Source organism: Heloderma suspectum, chromosome 2 (genome assembly GCF_057233095.1).
Source record: "Heloderma suspectum isolate Gila_16-S chromosome 2, 16-S_ref, whole genome shotgun sequence".
NCBI classification, from domain to species: Eukaryota; Metazoa; Chordata; class Lepidosauria; order Squamata; family Helodermatidae; genus Heloderma; species Heloderma suspectum.
In genome coordinates, this window is record NC_139459.1 from 394,064,341 (window position 1) to 394,091,590 (window position 27,250).

Genomic DNA, 27,250 nt, shown 5'->3' on the forward strand with positions numbered 1-27,250 from the left:
TCGCAAACATCTTTTCTCCAGCTGCACACACAGCCACAGAGAGAGAGAGAGTTCAGGATATCGCAAGAGGTGAAGCTTCTTCTCCTTATAATTATACAAATCATGGTGATTGATCCTTCTTCTGCTCTCCAGAGCTCCAGGGATTTTCCAACGAAGAGGGTCTTTGACATAAACATCGGAATAGAGAGCAGCAACAAAGTGCAAGGAGAGGCACATAAATGCCCCCGATGCCACTGGGAGCTCGGGACGAGGTTGAGGGCAGGCAGGGGCTGTTCTTGCTCTCATCCCCTTCAGACGTGATGCCACGGCTGGGCTCCATCCATATTAGCAAAGCTGCTGCAGCCGCAGTCGAAAGGCAGGCGACTTTCCCAGGCACACGGAGAATGATCTTGCTGCTGATCCTTCTGCTGCTGCTGTTGCCCCACGCAGGCTGTGGGATCCTGAAGGCTGAGTGTCCATCAACTCTGAAACGGAAAGAAATATACCCCCTGAATCATTACAGGCCGGGAGACCACCTCATCAGCGGGGTCCTCTTCGCAACGGAGGTTCGCTTCCATCGTCACAACTTCAGTATGCCTCCCTTTTGCCGACGTCTTCGCTGGCAAGTAGGGGTGAACGAAAGTCACTTACCTTTTCTCGCAGCTTTTTCGCGGTGGGGGGGAGTGCTTCGCTGCTCCCCCCGCGAAGTTCAGGCCGGGGGGGGAGGCTTCCCGCCTCGCCCGGCCGCGAACACGAAAGTAAAAAAAAAAAAAAAAAACCGTCCCCTGATAGGCTACGTGACGATTCACGTAGCCTATCACGGCTAGATCTGGAAAGTCAGCCGTGATAGGCTACGTGAATCGTCACGTAGCCTATCACGGGTGACTTTAAAAAAAAAAAAGCATGTACGCGAATGGCGGCCCCCATAGGGAGCCGCCATTCGCGTTCCTTATTTAGTTGCTGTAGTCTACGTCAATGTTTACGTAGACTACGGCGAAAATAAGGGCAACGCAAATAGCGTTGCCCTTATTTTCGCCGTAGTCTATGTAAACATTGACGTAGACTACAGCGACCAAATAAGGAAGGGGAATGGCGGCTCCCTATGGGGGCCGCCATTATCCATACACACTTTTTTCTTTTTTTTTAAAGTCACCCGTGATAGGCTACGTGACGATTCACATAGCCTATCACGGCTGACTTTGCAAATCTTGCCGTGATCAGGGGACTTTTTTTTTTTTTCTTTCATTGCAATGGCGGGGGCGGCAGCCGGTCGAAAGACCGGCTGCCGCTCCCGCCCCGCTCGAACACCGGACGAACCGCCAGCCGGACCCGCCGCCGGGAGGGACATTCAGGGAAGGTAAGTCCCGTCCCGGGGGGGGGCGGGGGCGGGGGGGCGGAGGATTTCTCCCCGAAACTTCTTCGGGGGGCCGAACACGTTGGCGCTCGGCCCCCCGAAGTTTCGGGGAGAAATTCTCCGCCATCCCTACTGGCAAGTGACTTTGTGGTGATGGAGTGAGTGCTACTTCACTCTCCAGTGGTTTTGTGAGCTCCAGTCACCCCTCTTTGCCAGGGCTTGGGCCAGTTTTCTGGTACCTGATCAATTGCTTTTCTGTTTTGCCTTTGGGGGGAAGAATCATAGAATCATAGAATAGTAGGTTGGAAGGGGCCTACAAGACCATCAAGTCCAACCCCCTGATCAAGGCAGGAATCCAAGTCAGAGCATCCCTGACAGATGGCTGTCCAGCCTCGTCTTGAATGCCTCCAGTGTGGGAGAGCCCCCCACCTCCCTAGGTCATGGGTTCCATTGTCGTATTGCTCTAACAGTCAGGACGTTTTTCCTGATGTTCAGCCGGAATTTGGTTTTCTGTCACTTGAGCCCATTATTCCATGTCCTGCACTCTGGGATGATGGAGAAGAGATCCTGGCCTCCCTCTCTTTGACAGCCTTTCAAGTCCTTGAAGAGCGCTATCCTATCCCCCCTCAGTCTTCTCAAGGCTCAACATGCCCCGTTCTCTCCTCACAGGGCTTTGTTTCCCGCCCTCTGATCATCTTTGTTGCCCTCCTCTGAACCCTCTCCAGCTTGTCTGCATCCTCCTTAAAAAGGCTTTGGGGACGCACCATTGAGTCATCGCCCAGAGAGCTTTCACTCTTGGGTGGTAGAGAAAAGTAATACATACATACATACATACATACATACATACATACATAGTGCACACAATCGCCTGCTGTTTCATGGGCTGCAGCCATCAGGGACTTTTTGAATTGCAAAAGATGGTACCATATAAGAACATAAAAACATATTAAGAACAGCCGCGCTGGATCAGACTACGGGTCCGTCAAAACTAGCATTCTGTTCACACAGTGGACAAACATCTGCCTGTGGGAAACCCACAAGCAGGGCATGAGCTCAGCAGCACCCTCCTGCCCAGGTTCCCCAGCAACTGGTGTACACATAGGCAGACTGCCTCTGATACTGGAGGTAGCATATAGCTGTCAGGACTAGTAGGCATTGACAGCTGTATCCTCTATGAATTTGCCCAGTCCCCTTTTAAAGCCATGCAAGCTGGGGGCCATCACAACATCTTGTGGTAGTGAGTTCCATAGTTTAACCATGTGCTGTGTGAAGACGTCCTTCCTTTTATCTGCCCTTAGTCTCCCACCAATCAGCTTCATGGGATGACCCCGGGTTCTAGCATTATGAGGGAGGATAGTGAGCTGTCTCTGCCCTCGCTTAGATATACAGAATAAGCACCCACTTTTCTTTAAAACACTCTGAAGCAAGCGACCTGTGGTTCTTTCTCTGCATTCAAAGTGCAAATAGCCAAAGCACTGCTCTCCCTGCCCCTCGAACCCTCCGTAACAAAACTGTGTATCAAGATTGTAAAGGTTCCTGAATGTGTTTGAGTTGCCCCAGTTCTGTAGTAAAGGAGGACCAAAATCCATGGTGAGATTCATGAGCCTATCAGACGTTGCTATGTTTACAAAGAAGGAAATGGCTCACTTGGGGTTGCTGACAAGTCCATGCAGTCAAAGACAAGGAATACAGCACAGAACAGACCATCAGCCAAGGAATGACAGTCAGAAGGGAGGCTGCATGGCGAGCCAGTGAGCCTTGGTGGGAAAGGCGTGTGTGTGCAGGGATTTCTGGGTGAGTCTGGGGTTTGTGCTTCACAATCCATTGACTGCATGAGCTTCTCAGCAAACCAAACAGAACGATTTCCTTCTTTGAAAGCAGAGGAACGGCTGATAGGCCACTGTGGATTTGTGTGGTGCTGCTACCTGTGTGTGTGTGTGTGTGTGTGTGTGAAAGAGAGACAGACAGACAGACAGACAGACAGACAGACAGACAGACATGGGGGCAGGAAGCTGCTATGACTTCACTTGATCTGCACTCTGTGGTAACACAGTAAACCCCAGCAGCTGAATTAGTAGACAAGCTATGATAATAATAGTTAATAATGTGTAATGAAAAGTGATAATAAAGGGCTAATAATAAAAAGTGACATATCTGACATACAGTGTTGCAAATTACCATGTGAATGCTAGAAATTAAAGAGCTGAGATGAAATTCAAATGCGCCCCTCCACATGAAATTCAGCGATTTCTTTTTAAACACACACACACACACACAAATTCTAGGCTGTGGAGCATTTGGGAGCTACAGCGGTTGGGGCAGTCAGGAATGACAAACTCATATACAAAACCCTGGGATGCAGCCCACTGTGATGTTCTGGCAGACTTCAACTGGACGGGGCAGAAATCTAAAAAAGAAAGGAGGGGAGATGCAGGGCCGATGACTTGAGGAAGAGTTCCAAGAGATGGCAACTCGCATGAATTCAGGACAGTTCCCATCTTTCTCTCTCACGCACACGAAAGATAATGTTCACTGAGTTGTGGCCCAATTGAGCACCTCAGTGGTCAATTTTAGCACAAGCAAGTACATCCACTCTTCACCTTCTGACTCAATCAGAAAATGTTCCATTTAATGAACCTTTTGGTCAAATCCTTTTATCTGATTTGGTTTTTCAGAAGATGGTCACAGAAAAAAGGTAATATCCTAAACCACACAAAAAAGCCACCAAACAATATCAGTTATAGGAAACTGCCAATTCTAATAAAACACAGGGTCCAAGCTGCATGGTGGAGTAGCACGTAGTGTTAAAAAATCTTCTTCTTTCTTGGAATAGAGCTAGATACAGTCCTGCTCAGTATATATTGATGGAAGAACTTTACCGTCTCAGGTACAGGAGGAAAAGTTTAGAGTGACTCCCTTATCCAGCAGACGCACATACATACAACTTGGTGAGAAGCCAGCAATCTTCCTAGTTTAAAAACGGTTGGCTTTATGTAGAATCTCTGCAATTATGAGACATGACTTGTAATTGGTGATTATGTGGGCTGTCATTTGTGTTTATTTTCCGACTGATGAAGTTGTATTGTATATTGTTATTGTTAATATTTACAATACTGGGGTATTGTAAAGTTGGTATAGCCCAGATATAGATACCAATTATTATAGTATGTATGTAGGGAATACTTGAGGACTGTTTGTAGATCTTTTTAACCTTGTTGGTAATCTTTTATTAAAACTTTGTTTTTAATTGTTTATTAGAATTGGCAGTTTCCTATAGCCTATATTGTTTGGTGGCTTTTCAAAAGATGATGCATGCCTAATTCCAGGACTGGAGTCTACGTCTCCCCTTATTTTGTTTTCACATGGATACAGGCTCTTGAACCTGGAACGAGATTATTCCCCCGCACTCCAATATGCACAAACCAGTAAGAGGGGATTGGCTATTGTGTTCCTGGCTTTGGCTCTGGATCAGTGCTAGCATGTGAAAAGTTCTAGAGATTAAAACCTAGAGCTTTGCATTGCTTGGAAAAGGTCAAGGAATTGAAGAAGCAAGACCTGAATGTGCTATTTTCATTCCAAGCAGGATGGTGACATTGTGCATGGTTTTTTGTTTTGCAGGAAACGATCCGCAAAGTACTGGTACTTCCTCTCTTTCTTGTTTGCCATCCAGGACATCAACCACAACCCCAGGCTCTTACCCAACATCACCCTGGGTTACAACATCTACGATAACTATTTTGATGCCAGACTGACTTCTGATGCATTGGTAGACCTTTTCTCTACAGGGCAGGCAAATGTGCCAAACTACAACTGTGGAAGACAGAATTACGTGTTGGCTGTTCTTGAAGGGACCGACTCTGAAAACTCCATCCAGATTTCGACCATGTTGGGCATCTACAAAATCCCACAGGTAGGGATGGACTAGGGTGGGGTGTTCTCAGGCTTAGCCTAATTCCACTTTGCAACATTTCTCTAGAGATTCAAAACATGGGCAGTGGACATCCAAAGTGAGACTAGAGACAGACAACGGTTTTTATAGAGAGTGTTGCAAGTGATTTAAGAGAGGTTTCCCTTCTTGTGGAGGACAGACATACATCTTTCTCTTCTCACATTCCCATCTCCACTCAAATGGGCCTTTAATAATTTCAAAGCCATACAAGATCTTATGTCCACTCAGGAATGAACATGGGATGAGTGGACACACCATAACCAGCAATCCCTCTTTGAAACTGCTCTGTACTCAATGGGGGGAAAATAACACCACTCTCAAGACTTGGATGACCTGTGCAACACAATCCCCGGAGTATTTATTTGGAAGTAAGTCCTGTTGAGTTCAATGGGATTTACTGTGTAATAAACATCTTCTGCATCTTTCTCTCTTTTCTTTTTTTTAAAGGAGAGATGGGCAATGAGGCTTGTTGGGTGATTTTTAGTAGATCCTCTTTGTGTATAATAGGATTAGAGTCCACTTCTGCTTGGCCACTGAATGTCTGGGATAATGGGCAGGTTTTCCTCCACTGCAACTTGCTGCAAGAGTATCAGTTGATGACTTAACCCACCCCAGGGCTGAATAGCAGCCATATGCTTATACCTGAGAAAGTAAGGAGGGGCACTCAGTGACCCCAGGGGAGGGGACGGTAATCTAGTGTGTTGCTATTGGTCACCCTTCTGATGGGCTTTTGTTTTTTGGCCACATTAAATACTGCTGGGAAAGTGCGATGAACTGTAGGACGCTTGAATCCATTATGGAGATAAAGGAGAGGCTCTGCAGTTTTGGGAGTCTTCATTTTCCAGTGTTCTGTCATTATAAAGCCTGAAAATGTCATTCATTAGAAAATGAAGACAATGTGTCTTATCAGTCCGGGGTTCAGCACAGAGGATCTACTCACTCAGAAGCATTATTTGACCACATTTCAGAAACGTCTGATGAAGAATGTTTTGGGAATATTGCAACCTCATCCGCAAGTTACAGGAAGGGGGCAGTTTGGCAGTTAGCTAGTTAATGCATGGGGATTTGCGGCATAGCTAGCCTTAGGATCTCTGTAGCATACATGTGGTTTCCTGCTCCCCCCCATTCCTTCCCCCTCCCCTCTGTCTGCCTTCCTCCATTGCTGGGAGGACTTATGCTTCCTCTCACTTCTGCCTGTGTAACGGAACACAAAAGGGAATGAACAAACTCCTCTTGAAACCCTACGCTGAGCCTGCATCTGATGTGCAAGAATTAGGCTGACCATACGTACCATTTTAAATGGGACAGTACATTTTGTTTCATATTTCCTGACCGTCCCATTGTTTTAATATGTCAATTTTGTCATATTAAAAATATTTAAAAAATGGTCAATTTTGACCGTTTTTATTTTTTTGTAAAAAAAAACTGTCCGCGGTTATCATAAGGCTCTATGCTAATCAAGGTGTGCAGTAAAACTACTAGTGTGACGAAAGAGGAAGTTCCATTTCCTTTGTCCAGACTGGGCCAGGCTTCTCGAGCTAGTGACAATCAGACGCCACCCCCTTGCTTGTCTGCAGTGGCGGGGAATTCAAGAGGCAGTCGCTAAGCCCCATTCAGCATGTGGGGGCCAGGAGGGTGAGTCTTACTGTTATTTCTACCATCATTCCACCCATAGAGATTCTTTCTGCCCTACATTCAGTTTGATTTGGACTTTTCAGACTCATATTTCGGTTCAACAGACTGTTAGCTTTTTTTTTATTACAGCGGAATTCTCCAGCGGAACATTACATAACCCCGTCTAGTTTTTGTCACCCCAATATCCTGTTTTTGTCTCAAGGAAATATGGTCAGCCTAGCAAGAACACTTGTGAGAAAAGGTGTTTTTCTTTCATCATTCAAGAAGAGAGGAGATATGATAGCACTTAACAAGATCAGCCTCGGATGGCCTTCTCTCTATCCCATCAGCCAGGACAGCTAGACTGGTGGGGACGAGGGAGAGGGCCTTTTCTGTGGTGGCCCCCACTCAATGGAACTCCCTTCCTAGGAAACTCCGCCATGCCCCCTCTTTAATGAGCTTCCGCTGTGCATTAAAAATGTGGTTGTTCAGGCAGGCATTTGGGGTGGATTAGGGTATTTTAGAAAAAGTTTTTATTGTAGAATTTTATTGTTTTAAACTGTTTTATTATACGCTGTACGTCGCCCAGAGTGGCTGGGTGACCAGCCAGATGGGCGATTAATAAATTTAATAAATAAATAAATAAATAACGCACTTCAAGTACTTGAAAGGTTGTCAAAGACAGGAAGGACAGGATCTCTTCTCGATCATCCCAGAGTGCAGGACATGGAAGAATGGGCTCAAGTTACAGGAAGCTAGATTCCGTCTGAACATCAGGAAAGACTTCCTGACCATGACAGCAATACGACAATGGAACCGATTACCTAGGGAGGTGGTGGTCTCTCCCACACTGGAGGCATTCAAGGGGAAGCTGGACAGCTATCTGTCAGGGATGCTTTGAGTTGGACTCCTGCATTGAGCAGGGGGTTGGACTCAATGGTCTTGCAGGCCGTTTCCAACCCTACTATGATTCTATGATTCTACAGGCTATTGGCAAACTGTTAAGGTGTATTTCCAGTCAGTCTGGCCCCATTAACTCCTTCCTGACTGAACCCCTCGAAACCATAACATTATCACTCCTTATCTTGGGTGTGTGTGGGGGGGAGGTTTAAACAAAAGGTCAGCCAAGCTCAACTGGCCCCATGGTAACCCATGCCTGAGTGGGAAGCCCCAACTAGGAACTTTCGCAAACATCTTTTCTCCAGCTGCACACACAGCCACAGAGAGAGAGAGCGTTCAGGATATCGCAAGAGGTAAAGCTTCTTCTCCTTATAATTATACAAATCATGGTGATTGATTCTTCTTCAGGGATGCTTTGAGTTCGACTCCTGCATTGAGCAGGGGATTGGACTCGATGGTCTTATAGGCCCCTTCCAACCCTACAATTCTATGATTCTATGATAAAAGTGTGGTCTCTTTGTTTTACCCTTGTGTAGATGTGGAACTGGTAAACCGTCATTCTGTTCTGCCTTCTGTTTTTCTTGGCTAGCTGCCTTTTTAACAGGAGGCAGCAATACCAAATCAATCCCATCAGAATGCTTCAGTTCTAGAAGCTTGAACCATTTGCGCTGAGGTCCACGTACAGGGGCCCAATATGGAAGAAGGGCAATGCATGAGCAGAGAGAGGAGGAAAGCCTTCACCCCACCAGATGGCCAACCTCCATCATAACAACCAGCATCTTTCCAGTCATTACTAATAATATTGCAGTAACAATTATTTGAGCTTGGATCTGAAACAAAACAAACGGCTAGTCTCTTCCTTTCTTTGCCAGGCCTCTTCTGCATTTGTTTCTCATGTTCTGAATGATAAAACGCAGTTCCCCTTTTTCTACCGGATGGTGCCAAGAGAAGGAACCCAGTACTGGGGGATTGCCAAACTGCTTCTCCATTTCAGATGGACCTCAGTTGGTCTCATTGCACCAGACACTGACATTGGAGAGAGATTCATGAGGACATTGACACCTGTGCTCAGCCAGAATGGTATTTGTGTTGTCTTCTCACAAAGCCTCTCAGGACTGAAGGAAAACCGACTGACACTCAGTTATGCTTTGTTTGAGAAGTGGAGACAAATCCATGTATTTATTTATCATGTGGAGACTAATATCTTCTTAGGGGGGATATTCTTTATGCAACGTGCAATTGAACTCCAAATAAAACCCATTGTAGGGAAGGTCTGGATCACAACAGCTTTGTGGGACATCATGTTTGAGTTGATGTATAATGATCTACCTTCCCAGCACATACATGGAATTCTTTCCTTCTTTATCCAGACAAATAAAGGGACAAAATATGATGACTTTCAAGCCTTTTACTCTGCTATTAGGAAGTTTTGGAAGAAATCTTTTCATTGTTCCTATTCAAATCATGCACTGTCTGTGAAAGGCTGGACAAGATGCAGAGAGTATGAGGAACTGGAGGCCCTGCCCCAAGAAGACATTTGGAGAATCCTGTCTCTAGACAGCTACATCATTCACAACACTGTCCAGGCAGTGGCCCATGCCTTAGATGCTGCGTATTCAACCAGATCCAAGAGGAGGAGGAGGATGGCAGGCGGAGACAGTTGGGAAGTTCAAAGACTACAGCCATGGCAGGTATTCCACTGTACAATTCCAGATAACTGTCTTGGAATTGTGAGAAATTTCAAATGTAGTGGGAAGATGAAATTTTCTGAAGCAAGCCCAGTTGCAAATCTCCCTGTGTTGGTCGCTCTGTCTGTCCCCTTACCCCAGTTTCAAAAGATACAGAGTCTACCAGATACCATGACTGGCAGAACCCCTGTGTCTCTGCAGAGTCCCAATTTCCATGCTCCACCACTGCACTAAGACTCCTTTGTCTGGAGTTCCCTTGGGCAAGGGAGTTGGCCCTGAATGTCTGTGACTGCTTGGCTCAACTTTGATGTCTAGTTGGTGATGGGAATTATTTGGTAGGGATGCCTCCTGTTAATAAGGCAGTTAGCAGAGGAAAAAGAAAATGCAGAACAGAATGAGGGTTTACCAGTCCCACATGCACACAAGGCAGAGAGAGAGACAGAGAGAGAGAGAGAAAGAGAGAGCACACACCATTCTTCAGTAGAGGAAAGATAAAGTAATTCACTCACAATCTTCTTGCACATAAAATGCAGGTACAGCTAAAAGTTTCAAAGAAATTTGTTAAGTCCATTTAGTTTGTTAAATCCGTTTTGTGTTCTGTAACACTGGCAGGGGAGAGAGGGGGAGAGAGGGAGAACACAAGTGCTCCCAGCAATGGAGGAAGGTCGGGGGGGGGAGCAGGAAACCACACTGTAGACTATAGAGATCCTAAGGCTATTTATGCCAAATATTCCCATGCATTAACTAGCTAACTGCAACAGTGCCCTGTTCCTGTAGCTTGCAGATGAGGTTGCAACATTCCCAACACTTGGCTCCACTCTGGCACGTCATTCCCTCTGTTAAACTCCCTCCTTTGTCTGTGCAAGTTTGTGTATTCCTGGACTCTACGGGCTTCTTCACATGGAGCTTTTATCCTGCTATTGAGACAGGTTACCCGAGAAAGTTTGCAGGTCCTTTAGATGATGACGTCAACTGCCAGGGCATCTCCCACACTAAATTTTGATTCATAGTATTCATTTTTATTCATTTATTCATTATTTTTCTTCGTTTTTTTAAATATCAGAGATAATGAGCTATCAAATTGGAGCACTTGAGTTCTCTTGTGAAAAGAGGGGGGGAAAGCCATAGTAAGAGGATCTAGACCACAGCACCTTGTAGCAGCTGTATAATGAAACATCTGGAAGACTCAGATAAGGGGGAAAGGAGGGGGGAAAGGGTGGGGAAGGAAGCATGTGTAAAGGGAGTCCGTCATGATCCTGCATTTAAAACGGAATCAGAAAGCCCCATTTTAAATTCAGGATATTAGGCTGGTGGAGATCCTCCAAAATTCTGGGAAATCACAGCTGTTAAGACCAGGCCCTACAAATACCTCATACGTCTTCTGGGACACAACACATACTGTACCTTCTCCCTTGCTTAAGATTACAATCTGTTTTCCAAGAGATGCTGCACAAACAGGGAAATGTTACTAGAAAGTAATCTATGGGGGGGGGGGAGACAGACAATATTTGTCAAACTGCTGGTGCACACTCATCAAACTTTTAACTGTCTGCTACAAATAAGCATTTCCTTGCCCTTTCAACCTCAAAATCAGCACAGAACATCCTCAGACACACTTCTCCTAGGCTGCCAAACCTCATATCAGTTTGTTGAGCAGTTTCCTCAGTATACACCATAGAACCTACTGCCACCATATTTCTATGTATAATGGTGGAACGCAACGCTTGAAGGCACATAGCTTGAAGGCACATGAGACCACCACCTTGCTGAAGCTAAGCAGGTCTGGGTCTGGTCAGGGCTTCAAGGGGAGACCACCTGGGAACCACATGTAGCCACCTTGACTTCCATGATGGAAGAAAGGTGGGATATAAATGTAATAAATAAAAATAAAACATACCCAACTCACCCTCAACGTCGACTCACTATGGTGGTCCTATAATGATCTGTATGTACACTGTTTAATTTCTCCCATATCCAAGCCACCTTTCTCCCCACTGTTTTGTATTAAACTTAGGTTTTCTTGCACTGTATAGGACAGTATTTCTTCTATTTGGTTGTATATTGAGTAGATTAGAGTTGTGTGCTGGAAGCGTTTTAATAGTTCCCTGTGACAAATCAGTTTGCAGTATTCTCCTTAGGGTGCAACAACCAAGTGTAGATGTCTACTAGCTTCAGCTTCCCAAACTTCTAAATCAAGGAAAGGGCATTCAGGAATTAAATCAGGTCCCTTGCAAATGTAAAGAGACACACAGCCACCCTAATCTGGAACCAGCTCTGAGCTACAGGAGATTCAAGCCTGAAATGGGCAGAACCGAGATGTCCAATCCGTTTTCTAAATGCTGATGTCTTCTCTGTCCTTCTAGCTTCACCCTTTCCTAAGAAACTCCCAATTCTACAATACTTCCATGGATGGAGTTTATTTGGATGAGAATGGAGACCTGGCAGCCCACTTTGACATTGTGAATTGGGTGGTGTTTCCCAATAGGTCTGTTGAAAGAGTGAAGTTTGGGAGCGTAGGAAGACAGGGATCGTGGGATCTCAAGATGACAATCAACCAGGATGCCATTGTGTGGCCCACATGGCTCAGCAAGGTGGGGACAACCATTTGCTTCATCTCATGGTATTCACATGGTCCTTTGAAGAGTGTTTGGAAACTTCAGCTGGTTGAGTGTCAGAACATAAGAACATGAGAAGAGCCCTGCTGGATCAGACCAAGGGTCCAACTAGTCCAGCATTCTGTTCCTACAGTGGCCAACTAGCTATTGACAGGAAACCCACAAGTAGGTCATGAGTGCAACAGCACCTTCCTGCCCATGTTCCCCAGCACGTGGCAGCCAGATGAGCAAGGCTGGCTGGCTATGAGACTCCCATGCAAAAACAGATTTGCTAGCTCATGGCTAGCAGTCATTTTCCAGCTGGTAACGATCTTTAAAGCTGTAAATTCCTTGAGATGAGGTTGCCTGAGGGACTGCCTTCTCCCAAGCCTAGGTTTTATGGTCTTTTGGAGGGGGCTTTCTCTCTGTTCATGCCTTTGAGAAGCAATGCAAGACAGGGCCTTTTGAGTAACTGCACCTAAGGAGGCCCCTTTAGCCCCTTCACAATGGTCTAATCATAGAACCATAGAACAGTAGGGTTGGAAGGGGCCTATAAGACCATCGAGTCCAACCCCCTGCTCACTGCAGGAATCCAAGTCAGAGCATCCCTGACAGGTGGCTGTCCAGCCTTGTCTTGAATGCCTCCAGGGTGGGAGAGCCCACTGTCAACAAATCAAGAACCTTTTATTTAGACAGGCCTTTGGCCTGTTAAGCCGATCTGTTTTGTCACCTGCCCCTGTTCTATTCATCTCTTTTTCACCTACAGGATTGTTTTATTCTGAATGTTGTATTTTTTTGTCGTTAGCCTCCTTGGGCATTGATGTGGGGAAAGGTGGGATATATTCACAAACAAACAATGTGTTGAATACAGTACAGGATATAAAAAGCTACAGTTCCTTCCCAGTTAGCTGACAGGCTGAAAACACTGGCAGGATGAATGCAGGAGAGCACAACGGGGGAGAGGCACAGAGATGGGTTGGAAACAACCGCTGGTTCGGAAGGTGTTAGCAGTGGCCTGGGGCAGGCTGGAAACACCCGGAAGGCCTGTCTGAGCTCCCATGGGGAGTGGCTTGAGCTGGCACCTGGAGAAGCTGAAGCCTGAAATGCAGCAAGCAGGAGGCCCCGGAGTCATCCATCCCCTACTGCTCCGGGAGGAATCGTAGCTCCAGGGCAGAGCACCTGTTTTGCATGCAGAAGGTACCTGGCTCCATCCCAGGTTTAAACCAGGGAGGCCTGGCAAAGAATCAGACCTGAAATATATGAAACTGCCATGTAACTGGTCAGACGGTTCTTCAGTTCTGTGCCCAGGACCGTCATTTCCAACTAGCAGCAGCTCTTCAGACTCTCAGAGAGAGCTCAGGCGACGCTCCCCAGCTGGGTGTCAAAACTACGGCCTTCCAAACAGAGGCTGGGTGTACGTGTGTGTCTTGGTAATTAATTAATTAATTAATTAGCTAGTTAGTTAATTGCACCCTCAGTGTGCGCGTGGCAGTTTATGAAGTTCAAGTGTATGGGTGCCTGCCCCAAGGAGCTTACAATCATTATCATTATCATTATCATTATCATTAACATTTCTATAGCGCTCAATAGCCAAAGCTCTCTGGGTGGTTTACAAAGATTAAAAACATTAAGAATACCATATTCAGAGATTAAAAGCCAATTACATTAAAAACAGACAATCTACACAGGAGGAGATATATCCAGAATGACTGCAGACAAGCAATCTCAAAGCAAACAACCGTAAGACAGTCCAGGATCGATTAAAACTTATCGCATGCTGCCGAATGCCTGGGAGAAGAGAAAGGTCTTAACCTGGTGCCAAAAAGATAACAATGATAACCAAGATGGTTCCACAGATGGGGGGCCACCACCAAGAAGGCCCTCTCCCTAGTTGCTGTCTTCCAAGCTCCCCTTGGAGTACGCAGCCAGAGGAGGACATTAGATGTTGAGCATAGTCTATGGATAGGTTCATGTCGCGAGTGGGGCTCTGTCAGTTATTGTGGTCCCGAGCTGTGTAAGGCTTCATAGGTTAAAACAAGCACCTTGAATCGGCCTCAGAAACATACATGCAGCCAGTGCAAGTGTGCCAGAGTTGGTCTTATGTGTTCGTACCTTCTGGTGCTCGTTAGAAATCTGGCTGCCGCATTTTACATGAGCTGCAGCTTCTGAACCATCTTCAAAGGCAGCCCCACGTAGACTACATGCAGTAATTTAACATTCAACACACAGGGAAGTGTGTGGAGGCAGAGGAAGTGGCAGCTGGTGTAAACAGGGAATGGTCAGGCTTAGCCCAACAGCCACTGGGGGCCCTACAGTGTTGCAATCCAAGTCTGATTCAGAGGCTAAGGAGGAGGAGTTAGAACCCAGTGCTGTTGTGGGAAGTTTGGGGCCTGGGAGCTTAGCCCTGCCTAGTTTCCCATCTGATTGCAGGCCAAGGGAAGACCACACTCCCTGTCAGCTGCAGCTGCAAGACTTGGCCTTGAGAGAAGCCTCTGATCCGCAGCTAGGGATGTACGAAAGTCACTTACCTTTTCGCAGCTTGGCTTCACGGTGGGGGGGAGTTAGCTTCTCCCCCCAAAGTTCAGGCGAGGGGGGGGAAGCATCCCGCCTCGCCCAGCCAAAATTCAGGCCAGGGGGGGAGGCGCCCCACCTCGCCCGGCCGAAATTCAGGCCGGGGAGAAGCGCCGCGTCTCCCCGGCAGCGAAACAAAAAGTAAAAAAAAAAAAAGACCCCGTGATAGGCTACATGACGATTTACGTAGCCTATCACAGCTAGATTTCCAAAGTCAGCTGTGACAGGCTACGTAAATCGTCACGTAGCCTATCATGGGTGACTTTGGGGGAAAAAAAAAACAAAGCGCGTACGCAAATGGCGGCGCCCATGGGGCGCCGCCATTTGCGTTCCTTATTTTGGCACGTCTAGTCTACGTAAAGATTTACATAGACTACGGCGAAAATAAGGGCAACGCAAATAGCGTTCCCTTATTTTCACCATAGTCTACGTAAATCTTTACGTAGACTAAACGTGCCAAAATAAGGAACGCAAATGGCAGCGTCCCATGGGCGCCGCCATTTGCATACGTGCTTTTTTTTTTTTTCAAAGTCACCTGTGATAGGCTACATGACAATTTATGTAGCCTATCACGGCTGACTTTGGAAATCTAGCCATGATAGGCTACGTAAATTGTTACGTAGCCTATCACGGGTGTTTTGTGTTTTTTTTTACTTTAGTTTTTTTTTTTTTTTTTGCAATGGCGGTGGCGGCAGCCAGTCAGGAGACTGGCCGCCGCCCCCGCCTGCAACGAAACACCGCCAAACCACCGCCGGGACCCACCGACGAGAGGGACATTCGCCGAAGGTAAGTCCCATCCTGGGGCGGGCGGAGGGCCGACGGAGAATTCCCCAACCATCTTCGGGGGGCCGAATGCGTTGGCGCTCGGCCTCCCGAAGATTCGGGGAGAAATTCTCCGCCATCCCTATCTGCAGTCTGGGATTCTGAGAACCGCGGAGGAGGAAGATTTTCCAGGGAGGGGGACCCTTCAGGGGTGTCACTCAAGTTACAGCATCGACTGAAGTGGGCAGAACAGAGACCCACTCTTAGACCTGGTGCTCCCTTACAGGCCAGATTCCCCTCTCAGGCTTGGGCATCAGAAGGAAAGCTTTAGCCATCTCTCCGCTATATTTAAGCGGGTGCAGAAGCCAAAGAGCCTTTGCTAAGAACATCTTAGTTGCCTGGAATACTTTCTTGCCTGGACTTCTCCTGAATCTTGAACTCTTGTCTGCCTTGAATCCTGCTTCATTAAGACTCTGACTGGGAACATCCATCTATCTATCTATCTATCTATCTATCTATCTCTCTGGAACTGAATGCTGACTTGGTGTGTATTCTATCCTTGGAACTTTCTCTTAAACTAAGCACTGTGCCAATAGCCTCTGTCAACTCTACTTGATTTATTGGGGTCTATAAACGCTGTAAACTTTGCCCCAAACCCTGGAAAGCTGGTCTGTGTAACCCGATCTGCTGCAATACAGTGTATCTTGTGTTCTGCGCCGGGTTGCCAGTGTGTGTCAGAAAGGTGGGCCTGGCAGGACCTAACATGCAGTTGTATCAGTTGCAAGTGCTTAGGTCTGGATACAGGCTTGAACTTGATCCTAGTTAAACCTGGGACCAGGGATGCTATTGCTCTTTCCAGTTCTGTGTCTCTACCCATAGATCAATTCACCTTAACCTACTTTCCTTGATGTTTCTTGAATCTGTCCATAGTCACTTCCTCATTCCAGGTGCGTGGAAAGCTGTCGCCCTGGATTCTTCAAGGTGGTTCAGGAAGGCCAGCCACTTTGCTGCTATGACTGTGTTCCCTGTGTGGAAGGGACCATCTCTGCTCAGGAAGGTGGGTGACACTGGAGGAAAGGGCAGCTTTTGGGGAAGAGGGCAAAGATTAACACAGCCATTTTGGGTTAAAGTGTTTTCGGCATTTATAAACTTAGATCCTTTCTGTCTTGCTTATTTTTTAATGTCCATAATTTATTTCACAAAATGAGTAGCAAGCCATGATCATAGAGGATGAACTGGAGGAGGGGAGTGGATGGGGCAATGGTCAGCACACACCCCATCTTCACTTTGATTGGGGAAGTCTCATGTTTAAACACATGAAACGCGCATGTGGTTTGTTCACACAGGAGAATAGGGAGGCCCAGCAGTGTGACTTGTGCCCTGCATGACATCAGTGAGCATCTCTACATGAAGCAACCCCCCCCCCGCACCCTTACCAGGCTTTCTTCTTCTGGAGTCTTTCTGGGTGTACAGTGGGCTCCTTTAGACAGCAGACACACAGAATCATAGAATAATAGGGTTGGAAGGAACCTACATGACCAGCGAGTCCAGCGTGACTTGGAATTGAAAACCTCCCTTCTTGGCAATGCTCTATATGTTCAATGAAACAGCGCCACCTAGTGGCTGAACTATAGAGCAATGGTAGCATTTCACGCTGCTGATATGGTGCCATTAAGGTATACTACAGCTTATCTCCAATCTTTTTGAAAGTGGGAGAAAGGGGAGAAAGTGCAGGAGATGTCTTGGAGGTTGACGGTGTTGTGAAATGGACCTGCAAACTTCCGTGAGTGGCCAATCACAAGCGTACAATAAAAGCCTCATGTAGAAATGCTCAATGTGTGCATTAGTATATCTGGGAAAGTTATAGGCAAGAGTGTTCAGCAGCAGAAGAAGGCAGTGGAGGCATGCTAGGGTAGGAAATAATGAGTCAGGAGATTGTGACAATTCAGTGAGGATTCTTAAAAGAAAAGATACCTAAAATCCAGTGGCTTAAAGCCCTTCTTTGATTCTTACTTCTCAGTTTAAACATTAAAATACAGACAATGATATTTTATGGTTAATTGTTTTTAGCTGTTTTATCTAATAAATACTAACGAAATGACAACAACAACAACAACAAGTTGGTTACCCACAAACTTAGTTCATGGGGAAAAATCAAATCTAATGGAAGGTTTAACGGAACTAACTGCATTTACTGCAACATTCCAAGTGTTACATCTTTTACCTTTACAAAACTTTCTGAAATACAATGTTCCTGGTGTCACCTCCAGGGGGGCCACTGTAACATCCTTGTTCTGGTCCATCAACAATTGAACCTGGAGGTTTGCCCATGAGTGCACATGACTCATGGCAATGTAGACCTGTCCATGGCAGAAGAAAGGCGTAGGCAGATAGACGCCCACTTGGTTTGCCCGGCTGCAACATGCGCCATGCCAGGACCCCATCCAGCCTCAACATGCAAGTGCAGCAAAGGGTAAACCAAAGGGTCGCCATGACTCCATGTAGGAGATCTTGCGGCACTGTCCACCTTTAGGGTACGCTATCAGACAATGATCAGCCAGAGAAAGCCATCCAAGGTAACAAACACAGCAGCCATTTCAGAGACCTGGGGAACATTAGAGAGTCCAGACTGAGCCACAGTGTTCACCTCTCTGCGGTCATGATGGAAGCACAGCGATACGTCCAAAGGTGCATGTCCAGCAGCAAGCGCAATTAATTACGTTTGTTTAATTATACTTGACAGGTTTTGATATTAAAAATAAAAGTTTATAGTACATTGTTATAGAAGATAGCCAGATTCATTAAAAAAAATGTTTTACAGACATAAATAAAGCCATTGTTATTCATGGAATCTGCGTGTCAAGAGCTTTCCAATGAAGTGGCCAATGGGAAGGCAGTCAAAAAGGGATGACCAACTAACTCCTGACTTTGAATTATATTTTACACACATACAGACACACACAAACACACACACACAGTTTATATGATAGGGATGTCCATTGACTGGAAATCCAGCCCTTTAAGAGCTCACTGGATTTCCACGGCAGCCCCAACTTGCCTTCAATTTGCGAGCTGAGCTGGGGGTGTCATCCCAAAATCCAGGAACTTCCCCCCCCCTTCTGTAAATGCATTTATGGACCCTTTCTCTTTGCCAGGGCCAACCCTGGCAAGGGGAGAGGGACAACAGTTGCATGGCAGTGCAGTAGCAGGGGCAGGAGGATAAGGGGGGAGGGCCATGGTGCTCCCCTCTCATTCTCATGTCCCCACTGCTGCACTGCTGCGCAAGGCAGAATATCTGCCAGCTGCCCCAACTTGGAGCAGGCTGAATCAGGCCAGCTGATGGATGTCGGGTCAGAGTCGGGGGGGGGGAGCCAGCAAAAGCTCACTGAGATCCACCCCCCAAACAGATTCCTCTAACATCAGTAGTAGTAACAACAACGACAACAACAACAACAACAACAATGGTGATGTCCTGGACCAGTCCTGGCGCCATGTGTATTTGAGTCTGTGTCCCCTCTCCTGTTTTACTGTCATGTGTGAATGAGGTCAAGAGTCAGGCTGTCTCTCTTTCTTCCGTGTGAGTGTGTTTGCGAGAGAGTTTCTATGTGTGTTCGTGTTTCCTGTGTCTCTGTGCTGTGTTTTGTAAAAGGAGAAATTTGTGTTCGTAGTTGAGTTCTCTACCATGGAGGAGGTAGTAGTCTTTTGTTCCCAGGAAAGACTGCAACATGATTTCCACTCAAATGTGTAGTAAAAAATAAGGTTTGGGCATTGCTATACATAAAATAGCTTCCTTTGTGCATATATGAGTGCGCACACAAATGTCATGTGTGGGTTCAGTATTGGGCGCAGAGTATGGGGACAACTACAAACTGCTAGCCTGTTCTTGGACATAAACTCACATACCAAAAATAAATATTTGATGAAATGTTAAAAAGAGAAGGCGGGAAAGGACTGTTATAGATGTATAAGGTAGATTTTACACTTGCTCTTTGCAGACGCAGACCATTGCAGCAAGTGTCCAGAAGATCAGCATCCAAACAAGGACCGAAATCAATGTGTCCCCAAGATTAGAGTCTACCTGTCCTATGAAGAAACTTTGGGGATCTTCTTGGCTTCCTTTGCCCTATTCCTCTCCCTAATTACAGGCTTGGTGTTAGGAATCTTCATTCAATACCTCAAAACTCCCATAGTCAAAGCCAACAACCGGGACCTCTCCTTCATTCTCCTTGTCTCCCTCCTGCTTTCCTTTTTGTCTTCCTGCCTGTTCATTGGCCGGCCACAGAAAGTGACCTGCCTTGTCCAACAAATGGCCTTCAGTGTCATCTTCTCAGTTGCTGTGTCTTCTGTGTTGGCAAAAACAGTCACTGTGGTGTTGGCCTTCCTTGCAACAAAGCCAGGGAACACGGTGAGAAGATGGCTGGGGAAGAGTTTGGCCAATACCATTGTATTTTCTTGTTCTGGTATTCAAGCTGGCATCTGTACCATCTGGCTGGGAGTCTCTCCACCCTTTCCTGACTCTGACATGCACTCACAGCCTGAAGAGATCATCCTGCAATGCAATGAAGGATCAATCACCATGTTTTACACTGCTCTTGGCTACATGGGATTCCTGGCTGCCATCTGCTTCACGGTGGCATTCCTAGCCAGGAAACTGCCTGGGGCTTTCAATGAAGCCAAGCTGATCACCTTCAGCATGCTGGTCTTCTGCAGTGTTTGGGTGTCCTTTGTGCCCACCTACCTGAGCACCAAGGGGAAATACATGGTGGCCGTACAGATCTTCTCTATGTTGGCCTCTAGTGCTGGGCTACTGGGCTGCATCTTTATTCCCAAGTGCTACATTATTGTACTGAGGCCTGATCTGAATACGAAGGAACATCTGATGATGAAAACACAATAGAAATCTAATTTTATGGCATTTCAGGGCTGTCATTTAGCAAGCAGCTGCCACCCCCTCCCCCTGCATGTGTTTCAGATCATATATAAATCTTATTTGCAAATCTATCTGTCTCTGGGTAATTCTCTGGTTTGCGGCACTGAGTAATTGTTATATGCTTCACTGTTTTATTTACAATGCCAAACAAACAAACACAGCACATTTAAATGTAATTGTTGACAGAGGATGGTGCTTTAATGATTCCCCTTACTTTACAGACAAAAATATAAGTATAATCCATTTTCTAGTTGGAGGTTTTCATTATGGTTCTTTTATAAATACGAAGTATATTGAGTGTACAGTCCCATGGGATTACTGCTCATTAGATGGAAGCCTCTGCTCTCAAAGGCTTCTGAAAACCCTATGCCCTGCTGACAGGGGCAATTTTGTTTCCCATTCCTCCCAGCTAGACAGGTCTCTGAACCCATTCAGTGCACTTAGTGGTGGTAGCAGGGAGAAGTGAGGGAAAGGCCATAAGATTCTGTGAATCCCAGTATTTTCTCTCTCCTCCTGTGACCTGTCATGCCCTACCTGGAGGACGATTCACCTGAGGAAGAAAAGGAGTGGACGAGCCAGCACAATGGGCCCCAGACAGAGCTAGGCAAGGATAGGAGGCCATAGCTGGTAGTCTTCCCCTGGGACCATTACAGGAGCAACCTCACCCTTCTCAAACTGTTCCTGAATTCCCTCAGGCTCAGGCAGAGCCTGAGATAATTCATCCCTCTGAGCAGCATAGAATCAGATGCGAGCAGCAAAAGAACAAGAGGAAGTCACAGTGTGGGGCCTCACTTAAACGCAACACATTGACCTAATTAGCCGGCTGTGCTGATTAACGACCAGCTATAAATCAGCACAGCCAAAGCCAGCTCTCTGCTGCATACACAGTGCCTTAACCCCAGCATTTTACCTCAACATACCAGACCTGGCAGATTCCTAGATCCTCAGCTATCCACCTGGACCACTGTCTCGGACATCCGCTGGGTGGCCTTGACCATCAATAAAACTGACTTTTGTGGACTGACCTCTGGACTGCTTTGACCTCGCCTCTGCCTGTCCCTGCAAAACCTCCTTGGAATTCCTGTGCATGACCCTGGACTGAAGTGGTTGCTCTCTCTCTCTGTCACTCCTGGGACTATCTGTGCCTTGGCACCTGCCGCTATTGAAACAGGACACCTCCCTTCCCTGCTCACTGGCGCACACACCTTTTTTTATCTCTCCAAGGTAATCTGAGGTCACTTTCCCCACCTCAGAAAGCAGTGCCAGCTGCAAGGTGGAGGAGGGAAAGATCTCATATTCGATTCTCTCCCCAGAGAGATAAAAAAGGATAAACTCTAATAAGCAAAAACTGACTGTTCACTGTCTTTACCCTGTTCCATCGCCTGAACTGCTGTGATGCCACAGGAAGTTCATAAACTCTCCTGTTTTGGCTGGGCCAGTCTCAGCGTTAATGCAGTTGATGGGCAAATCCAAGGGCAAATCAATAAAAAAGGTCAAGCACAGAAATATCAGTCCAGAAAGATTGCTGGGAAAGACTGAAGGCAAATGGTAGGGATGTACGAAAGTCACTTACCTTTTCGCAGGGGTGCTTCACGGTGGGAGGGAGGCGCTTCGCTTCTCCCCCCAAAGTTCAGGCGAGGGGGGGGAGGCATTCCGCCTCGCCCGGCTGAAATTCAGGCCAGGGGGGGGAGGCGCCCCACCTCTCCCGGCCGAAATTCAGGCCAGGGAGAAGTGCCCTGTCTCCCCGGCTGCGAAACAAAAAGTAAAAAAACAAAACCGTGATAGGCTACGTAACAATTAACGTAGCCTATCATGGCTAGATTTCCAAAGTCAGCCATGATAGGCTATATAAATCGTTACGTAGCCTATCACGGGTGACTTTGGGGGGAAAAGCGCGTACGCAAATGGCGGAGCCCTATGGGCGCCATCATTTGCATTCCTTATTTGGTCCCGGTAGTCTACGTAAAGATTTACGTAGACTATGGCATAGTCTATGTAAATCTTTACGTAGACTACCGGGACCAAATAAGGAACGCAAATGGCAGCGCCCATAGGGCGCCGCCATTTGCGTACGCGCTTTTTTTCCCCCAAAGTCACCCGTGATAGGCTACGTAACGATTTACGTAGCCTATCACGGCTGACTTTGGAAATCTAGCCATGATAGGCTACGTTAATTGTTACGTAGCCTATCACGGGGTTTGGGGTTTTTTTTACACTTTACTTTGTAATTTAAAAAATTCACTTTGTAATACACTTTACGAACCGCCGCCGGGACCCACCGCTGGGAGGGACATTCGCCAAAGGTAAGTCCCATCCCGGGGGGGGCAGGGGGGTGGAGAATTTCACCGCCGATTTCGGGCGGCCGAATGCGTTGGCCCTCGGCCCCCCGAAGATTCGGGGAGAAATTCTCCACCATCCCTAGCAAAAGGAGAAGGGGACAGCAGAGGATGAGATAGCTAGATAGCATCGCCGATGCAATGAATATGAACTTGAGCACGCTCCGGGAGAGAGCGGAGGACAGGAAGGCCTGGCGTGCTATGGTCCATGGGGTCTCGAAGAGTCGGACACGACTGAACGACTGAACAACAACAACAAAAGTTAGTAAACACACAATGATGAAATGCAGAGTTTTACGAGGCAAGATGGAGAGTTCCAAGAGAGAAATCTGAGTCTCAGCCAAGGTCCAAACACAGATAAGCAGTAAGATACAAAATGCAGTCCATGAAGCAGAGTCAAATGGGTGTTCAAAGGTCAGTAGCATGAAGGTTCAATCATGGCGCAAGATCAGCACTACCAGGCATTTAAGCTGGTAGTAAGGCAATGTTCCTGCAGCTAATAAGCTGTAACGGAAAGCATATATAGCTAGAACATCCAGGACCAGATCTACATGGAACTGCCTGCCTAAGTGTTTTCAGCTTTTATCCGAATTTTCATGAAATTGCCCTTGGTCTGTCAGCGGCACACGAAGCAAGAAAAGCGGAGTATAACCACCTAAAAACCCGCTTTCACAAGTCATACAAGAGCTCTTTAAACTGCTTTACTTTGGGGTCGGGTGGAGTCCCACCAGTTGAAGTAAACGTCATCAACTGCAGAGATGCTGCTCAGCAAATGAAAGAAGTTTGTTCCCTGCCCTGTATGCTCCCACTACTGGCCGCCCTTCTCCTTTCTCTCTGTGTATTCCTTAGTTGTAACTGTATCGCACTAACGTGACTTTGAAATACGCCCCTCTCCTTGTCCTCTGTGCACTACAAATATACTTGCTAATCCACTATTGTGAATAGGAAAAAGAGGCTAGATACTTAGTGTGAAGATTTGAAACAGCGTGGCTCCAATTTTCCCAGTGGGGAAAAAGACACTACAGATTCTCAGTGGGGGGGTACAGCAGCAAGTGCGCTATTCTGAATGCTTGAAACAGCACTACTGTGAGATTTTGAATGGGAAGAAGACACTACAGATTCTCAATGGGCAAATGCTTGTGAATGGGAAGTAGTGCTAAGTGGGAAGAAGCCTGTGTCCAAAAAGAGGGAATGGGGTGGGGGAAGGAAGGGGGTGGCCCCACCCCTTGACCAGGTCACTGCCAAGTCACAGAAATAGACATCCCTTGGATTTATTTATTATTTTATTTTATTTATTTAAAACATTTGTATCCTGCCCTATATCATTAAGATCTGAGGGTGGCATGCAGATAAAATAAATTTAAACAGTATAAAACAAAAAGTGATTTAAACAGTTAAAAATCTTTAAACCATTAAACAAGCTAATATGAATTAAAATCTAAAACAATGAAACAGTTAAAACAGCGTGCTACTTTAGGGAATGCATTTGGCCCTCAAAGGCTTGGGTAAAAAGTAATGTTTTTACTTGCTGCCGAACTGAGACCAATGGCTGTGCCAATTGGGCCTCCAAGGGGAGGGCATTGCACAACTGGGGTGCCACAGCAGAGAAGGCCCTCTCACCTTCCACCATAGTGTTTGTCTTGTGTTATGGATTTAATGCAGGGGAGCCACATTTAAGAAAAATAACATACTGAAATGACTTTCCGAAAATGTGTCTTTTCCAGAGGGAAGCTGCGGATGGGCAACAGTGTAATCCGTCGCAAACCATCCTGATGCACTCTCCCTCTGCATTAAATTGGCTGTGGAGATTGGCTCCAGAAACCTACCCAGAGCTCAGCTGCAGTTAATCACAGACCTTCTGTGAAAAGTCTTATTTAAGGAGGCCCTTGCTCATATGGAGGCTTTTACTCTTGAGGAGCCCTGCTTTGCAACTGAGCATTCCTTCTCATTGGAATCCTTCTGTCCTGCCTCTTGAGCCAACAAGACCCTCAGCATCATCTAGGTGGTCGTTCAGCCTCCCCCTTTGACTCAGGAACAGAACTCTCCACCTTTCAAGGGGGAAGACCTGAAGCCCTCTCTCCTGAGGGCCTAGGACCTTCTTGGTCAGCTCCAGGATCCTCTGAAGCAGCTTGCTGTCTGGGGACATCTGGCTCAGGAGGTTCCAGGTCGCCCTCAGAAGAGGACTCCTCCAGGGAGGGCATGACACAGACATTCAAACTAGCCCAGGTGAATGAGTTAAACGAATGGAATGTAAACAAGTAATTCCGCTCAGATGAGGGAAGGAAATGCTCAGTTTGTCTGGTGGGAAAACATCCTCACACAACTTTGATCAAGGACAGGTTGTGTGGGAAAGGAAAGAGGTCCAGGAAGTAGGGAAGGCAAGGGACAGAGAGTTCAGAAGCAAACTGGGAGGGTTGTAGCTCAATGGTAGAGCATACACTTAGAGCACAGGTCCAATGCCCTGGCATCTCCAGGAAGCAGGGAAAGACCCATCTCTGCCTTGAAGCCCTAGGCTGAATCTACACATAGCATTTCTACCGTTATCATGTCTGCAGCGATAACTAGGGATGGCGGAGAATTTCTCCACGAATCTCCGGGAGGCCGAATGCCAACGCATTCGGCCCCCCAAAATTGGTGGTGAAATTCTCCGCTGGCCCCCCACACCCCCCCCCCGGGATGGGACTTACCTCGTGCGAATGTCCCTCTCGGCAGCGGGTCCCGGCGGCGTTTCGGTGGGGGCGGCAGCAGCGGCCGGTCTTCTGACCGGCTGCCGCCGCCACCATTGCAAAATAAAAAGGTAAAGTAAAAAAAACACACACCCGTGATAGGCTACGTGATGATTTACGTAGCCTATCACGGCTAGATTTCCAAAGTCAGCCATGATAGGCTACGTAAATCGTCAGGTAGCCTATCACGGGTGACTTTGAAAAAAAAAAAGTGTGTACGCAAATGGCAGTGCCCATGGGGCGCCGCCATTTGCGTTCCTTTGTTTGGCACGTCTAGTCTACATAAAGATTTACGTAGACTATGGCGAAAATAAGGGCAACGCAAATAGCATTCCCTTATTTTCGCCGTAGTCTATGTAAATGTTTACGTAGACTAGATGTGCCAAACTAAGGAACACAAATGGCGGCGCCCCATGGGTGCCGCCATTTGTGTATGCGCGCTTTTTTTTTTTTCAAAGTCACCTGTGATAGACTACGTGATGATTTACATAGCCTATCACGTCTGACTTTGGAAATCTAGCCGTGATAGGCTATGTAAATCGTTGCATAGCCTATCACGGGTGTGTGTTGTTGTTGTTTTTTTACTTTACTTTTTTTCGCGGCCGGGTAGACGGGGCGCTCCTCCCCGGCCTGAATTTCGGCGGCGAGGGATGGGGCGCCTCCCCCCCCGGCCTGAATTTCGGCCAGGCGAGGCGGGGTGCCTCCCCCCTCTCGTCTGAACTTCGGGGGGAGAAGCAAAGCACCTCCCCCCCACCGCGAAGCAAGCTGCTGGACAAGGTAAGTCTCTTTCGTCCATCCCTAGAGATAACTACAGATGCACAGTGGTGTCATGTGCACCAATCGCTATCATTGCAGTATGGTAACAGTAGAACTGCTATGTGCAGATTCAGCCCTAGACATCTGCTGCTACTTAGCACAGATAACACTGGGCTAGATGGACCAACAGTTTGACCTGGTATGAGATAGTTTCATATTTCATAGGCCTGAGCAACCTCACCATCACCTGGGGGTGGGTGAGGAATGGAGAGAGGAGAATCTAAGACAAGAGTGAAGAACAGGGTTTGCTGTTGCTATCGTGACAGGAACAGCCAGGCACATGAGAAGAGATTCAATATTTTTAAAAAAGAACTTGCCAGTTTAAGACCAGAGTTAAGGCTATCTTGTGTTGGCCCAAACTCCATAATGGGCAGGATGGAGTGCCTGGGACCAGGAAAGATGCTCCACATTTTCCTGGTCCTGTATTGCCTCATGAAGCACTGGAGTCTTACTGTATTGCTAGAGGAATTATCCTGTCAGTTTGTTGGTTACATGTGTTTCCGGTTCTTAGCTCAACAGGTCTCATTTTTATAAGCAGTAGGATTTTGAGGCTTACAATGGGGGAAACTACTCTTTTTTTGCAACTCAGTCTGTGTCCCTTTAATACTGATGGGTGCTGTGTTAAAACAGTCTATGCCTATTCCAGTTATTGATAAACGGTACTCAACTTTTGGGGAAAGCCTGGATGGAGTTCATTCTTTCCTTCCATAGTAACTTATACAATTTTATTTTATTCATCACCATGATAGCCCAAATCTTCATTTTCCGCTGTACCAGAGATGGTATATATACTGTTCGCCATGCTTTTGCTAAGAGGATCCTCATGGCTATTAACATTTCACTGCTAAATCTCTAGGGATCCTTAATATCTCTCAGGAGTATTGTTGTTGGGGTTAATTGTAAGTCATAGCCTGTAATTTCTCTGATGCAGTTCATTATCTTCCCCCAAGCTTGCTCAATATATGTTTCATATGGTTGCAGATTAGGGGTGCACGAAAGTCCTTTACCTGTCCTCGAAGCTTTTCGCGGTG

The 27,250-nt window shown here is 46.7% G+C and overlaps 1 protein-coding gene across 1 annotated transcript; it reads left to right on the top strand.

Moving 5' to 3' along the window:
- The first annotated feature begins 1,290 nt into the window (after window positions 1–1,290).
- LOC146356478 (vomeronasal type-2 receptor 26-like) lies at window positions 1,291–20,583 on the top strand. Its single transcript, XM_084841241.1, has 5 exons — window positions 1,291–1,336; window positions 4,952–5,243; window positions 11,848–12,075; window positions 16,359–16,468; window positions 19,407–20,583. Exons 3-5 carry the CDS (start codon window positions 12,044–12,046, stop codon window positions 20,306–20,308), a joined length of 1,044 nt encoding a protein of 347 aa, XP_084697367.1. The 5' UTR covers window positions 1,291–1,336; window positions 4,952–5,243; window positions 11,848–12,043; the 3' UTR covers window positions 20,309–20,583.
- The last annotated feature ends 6,667 nt before the right edge of the window (window positions 20,584–27,250 follow it).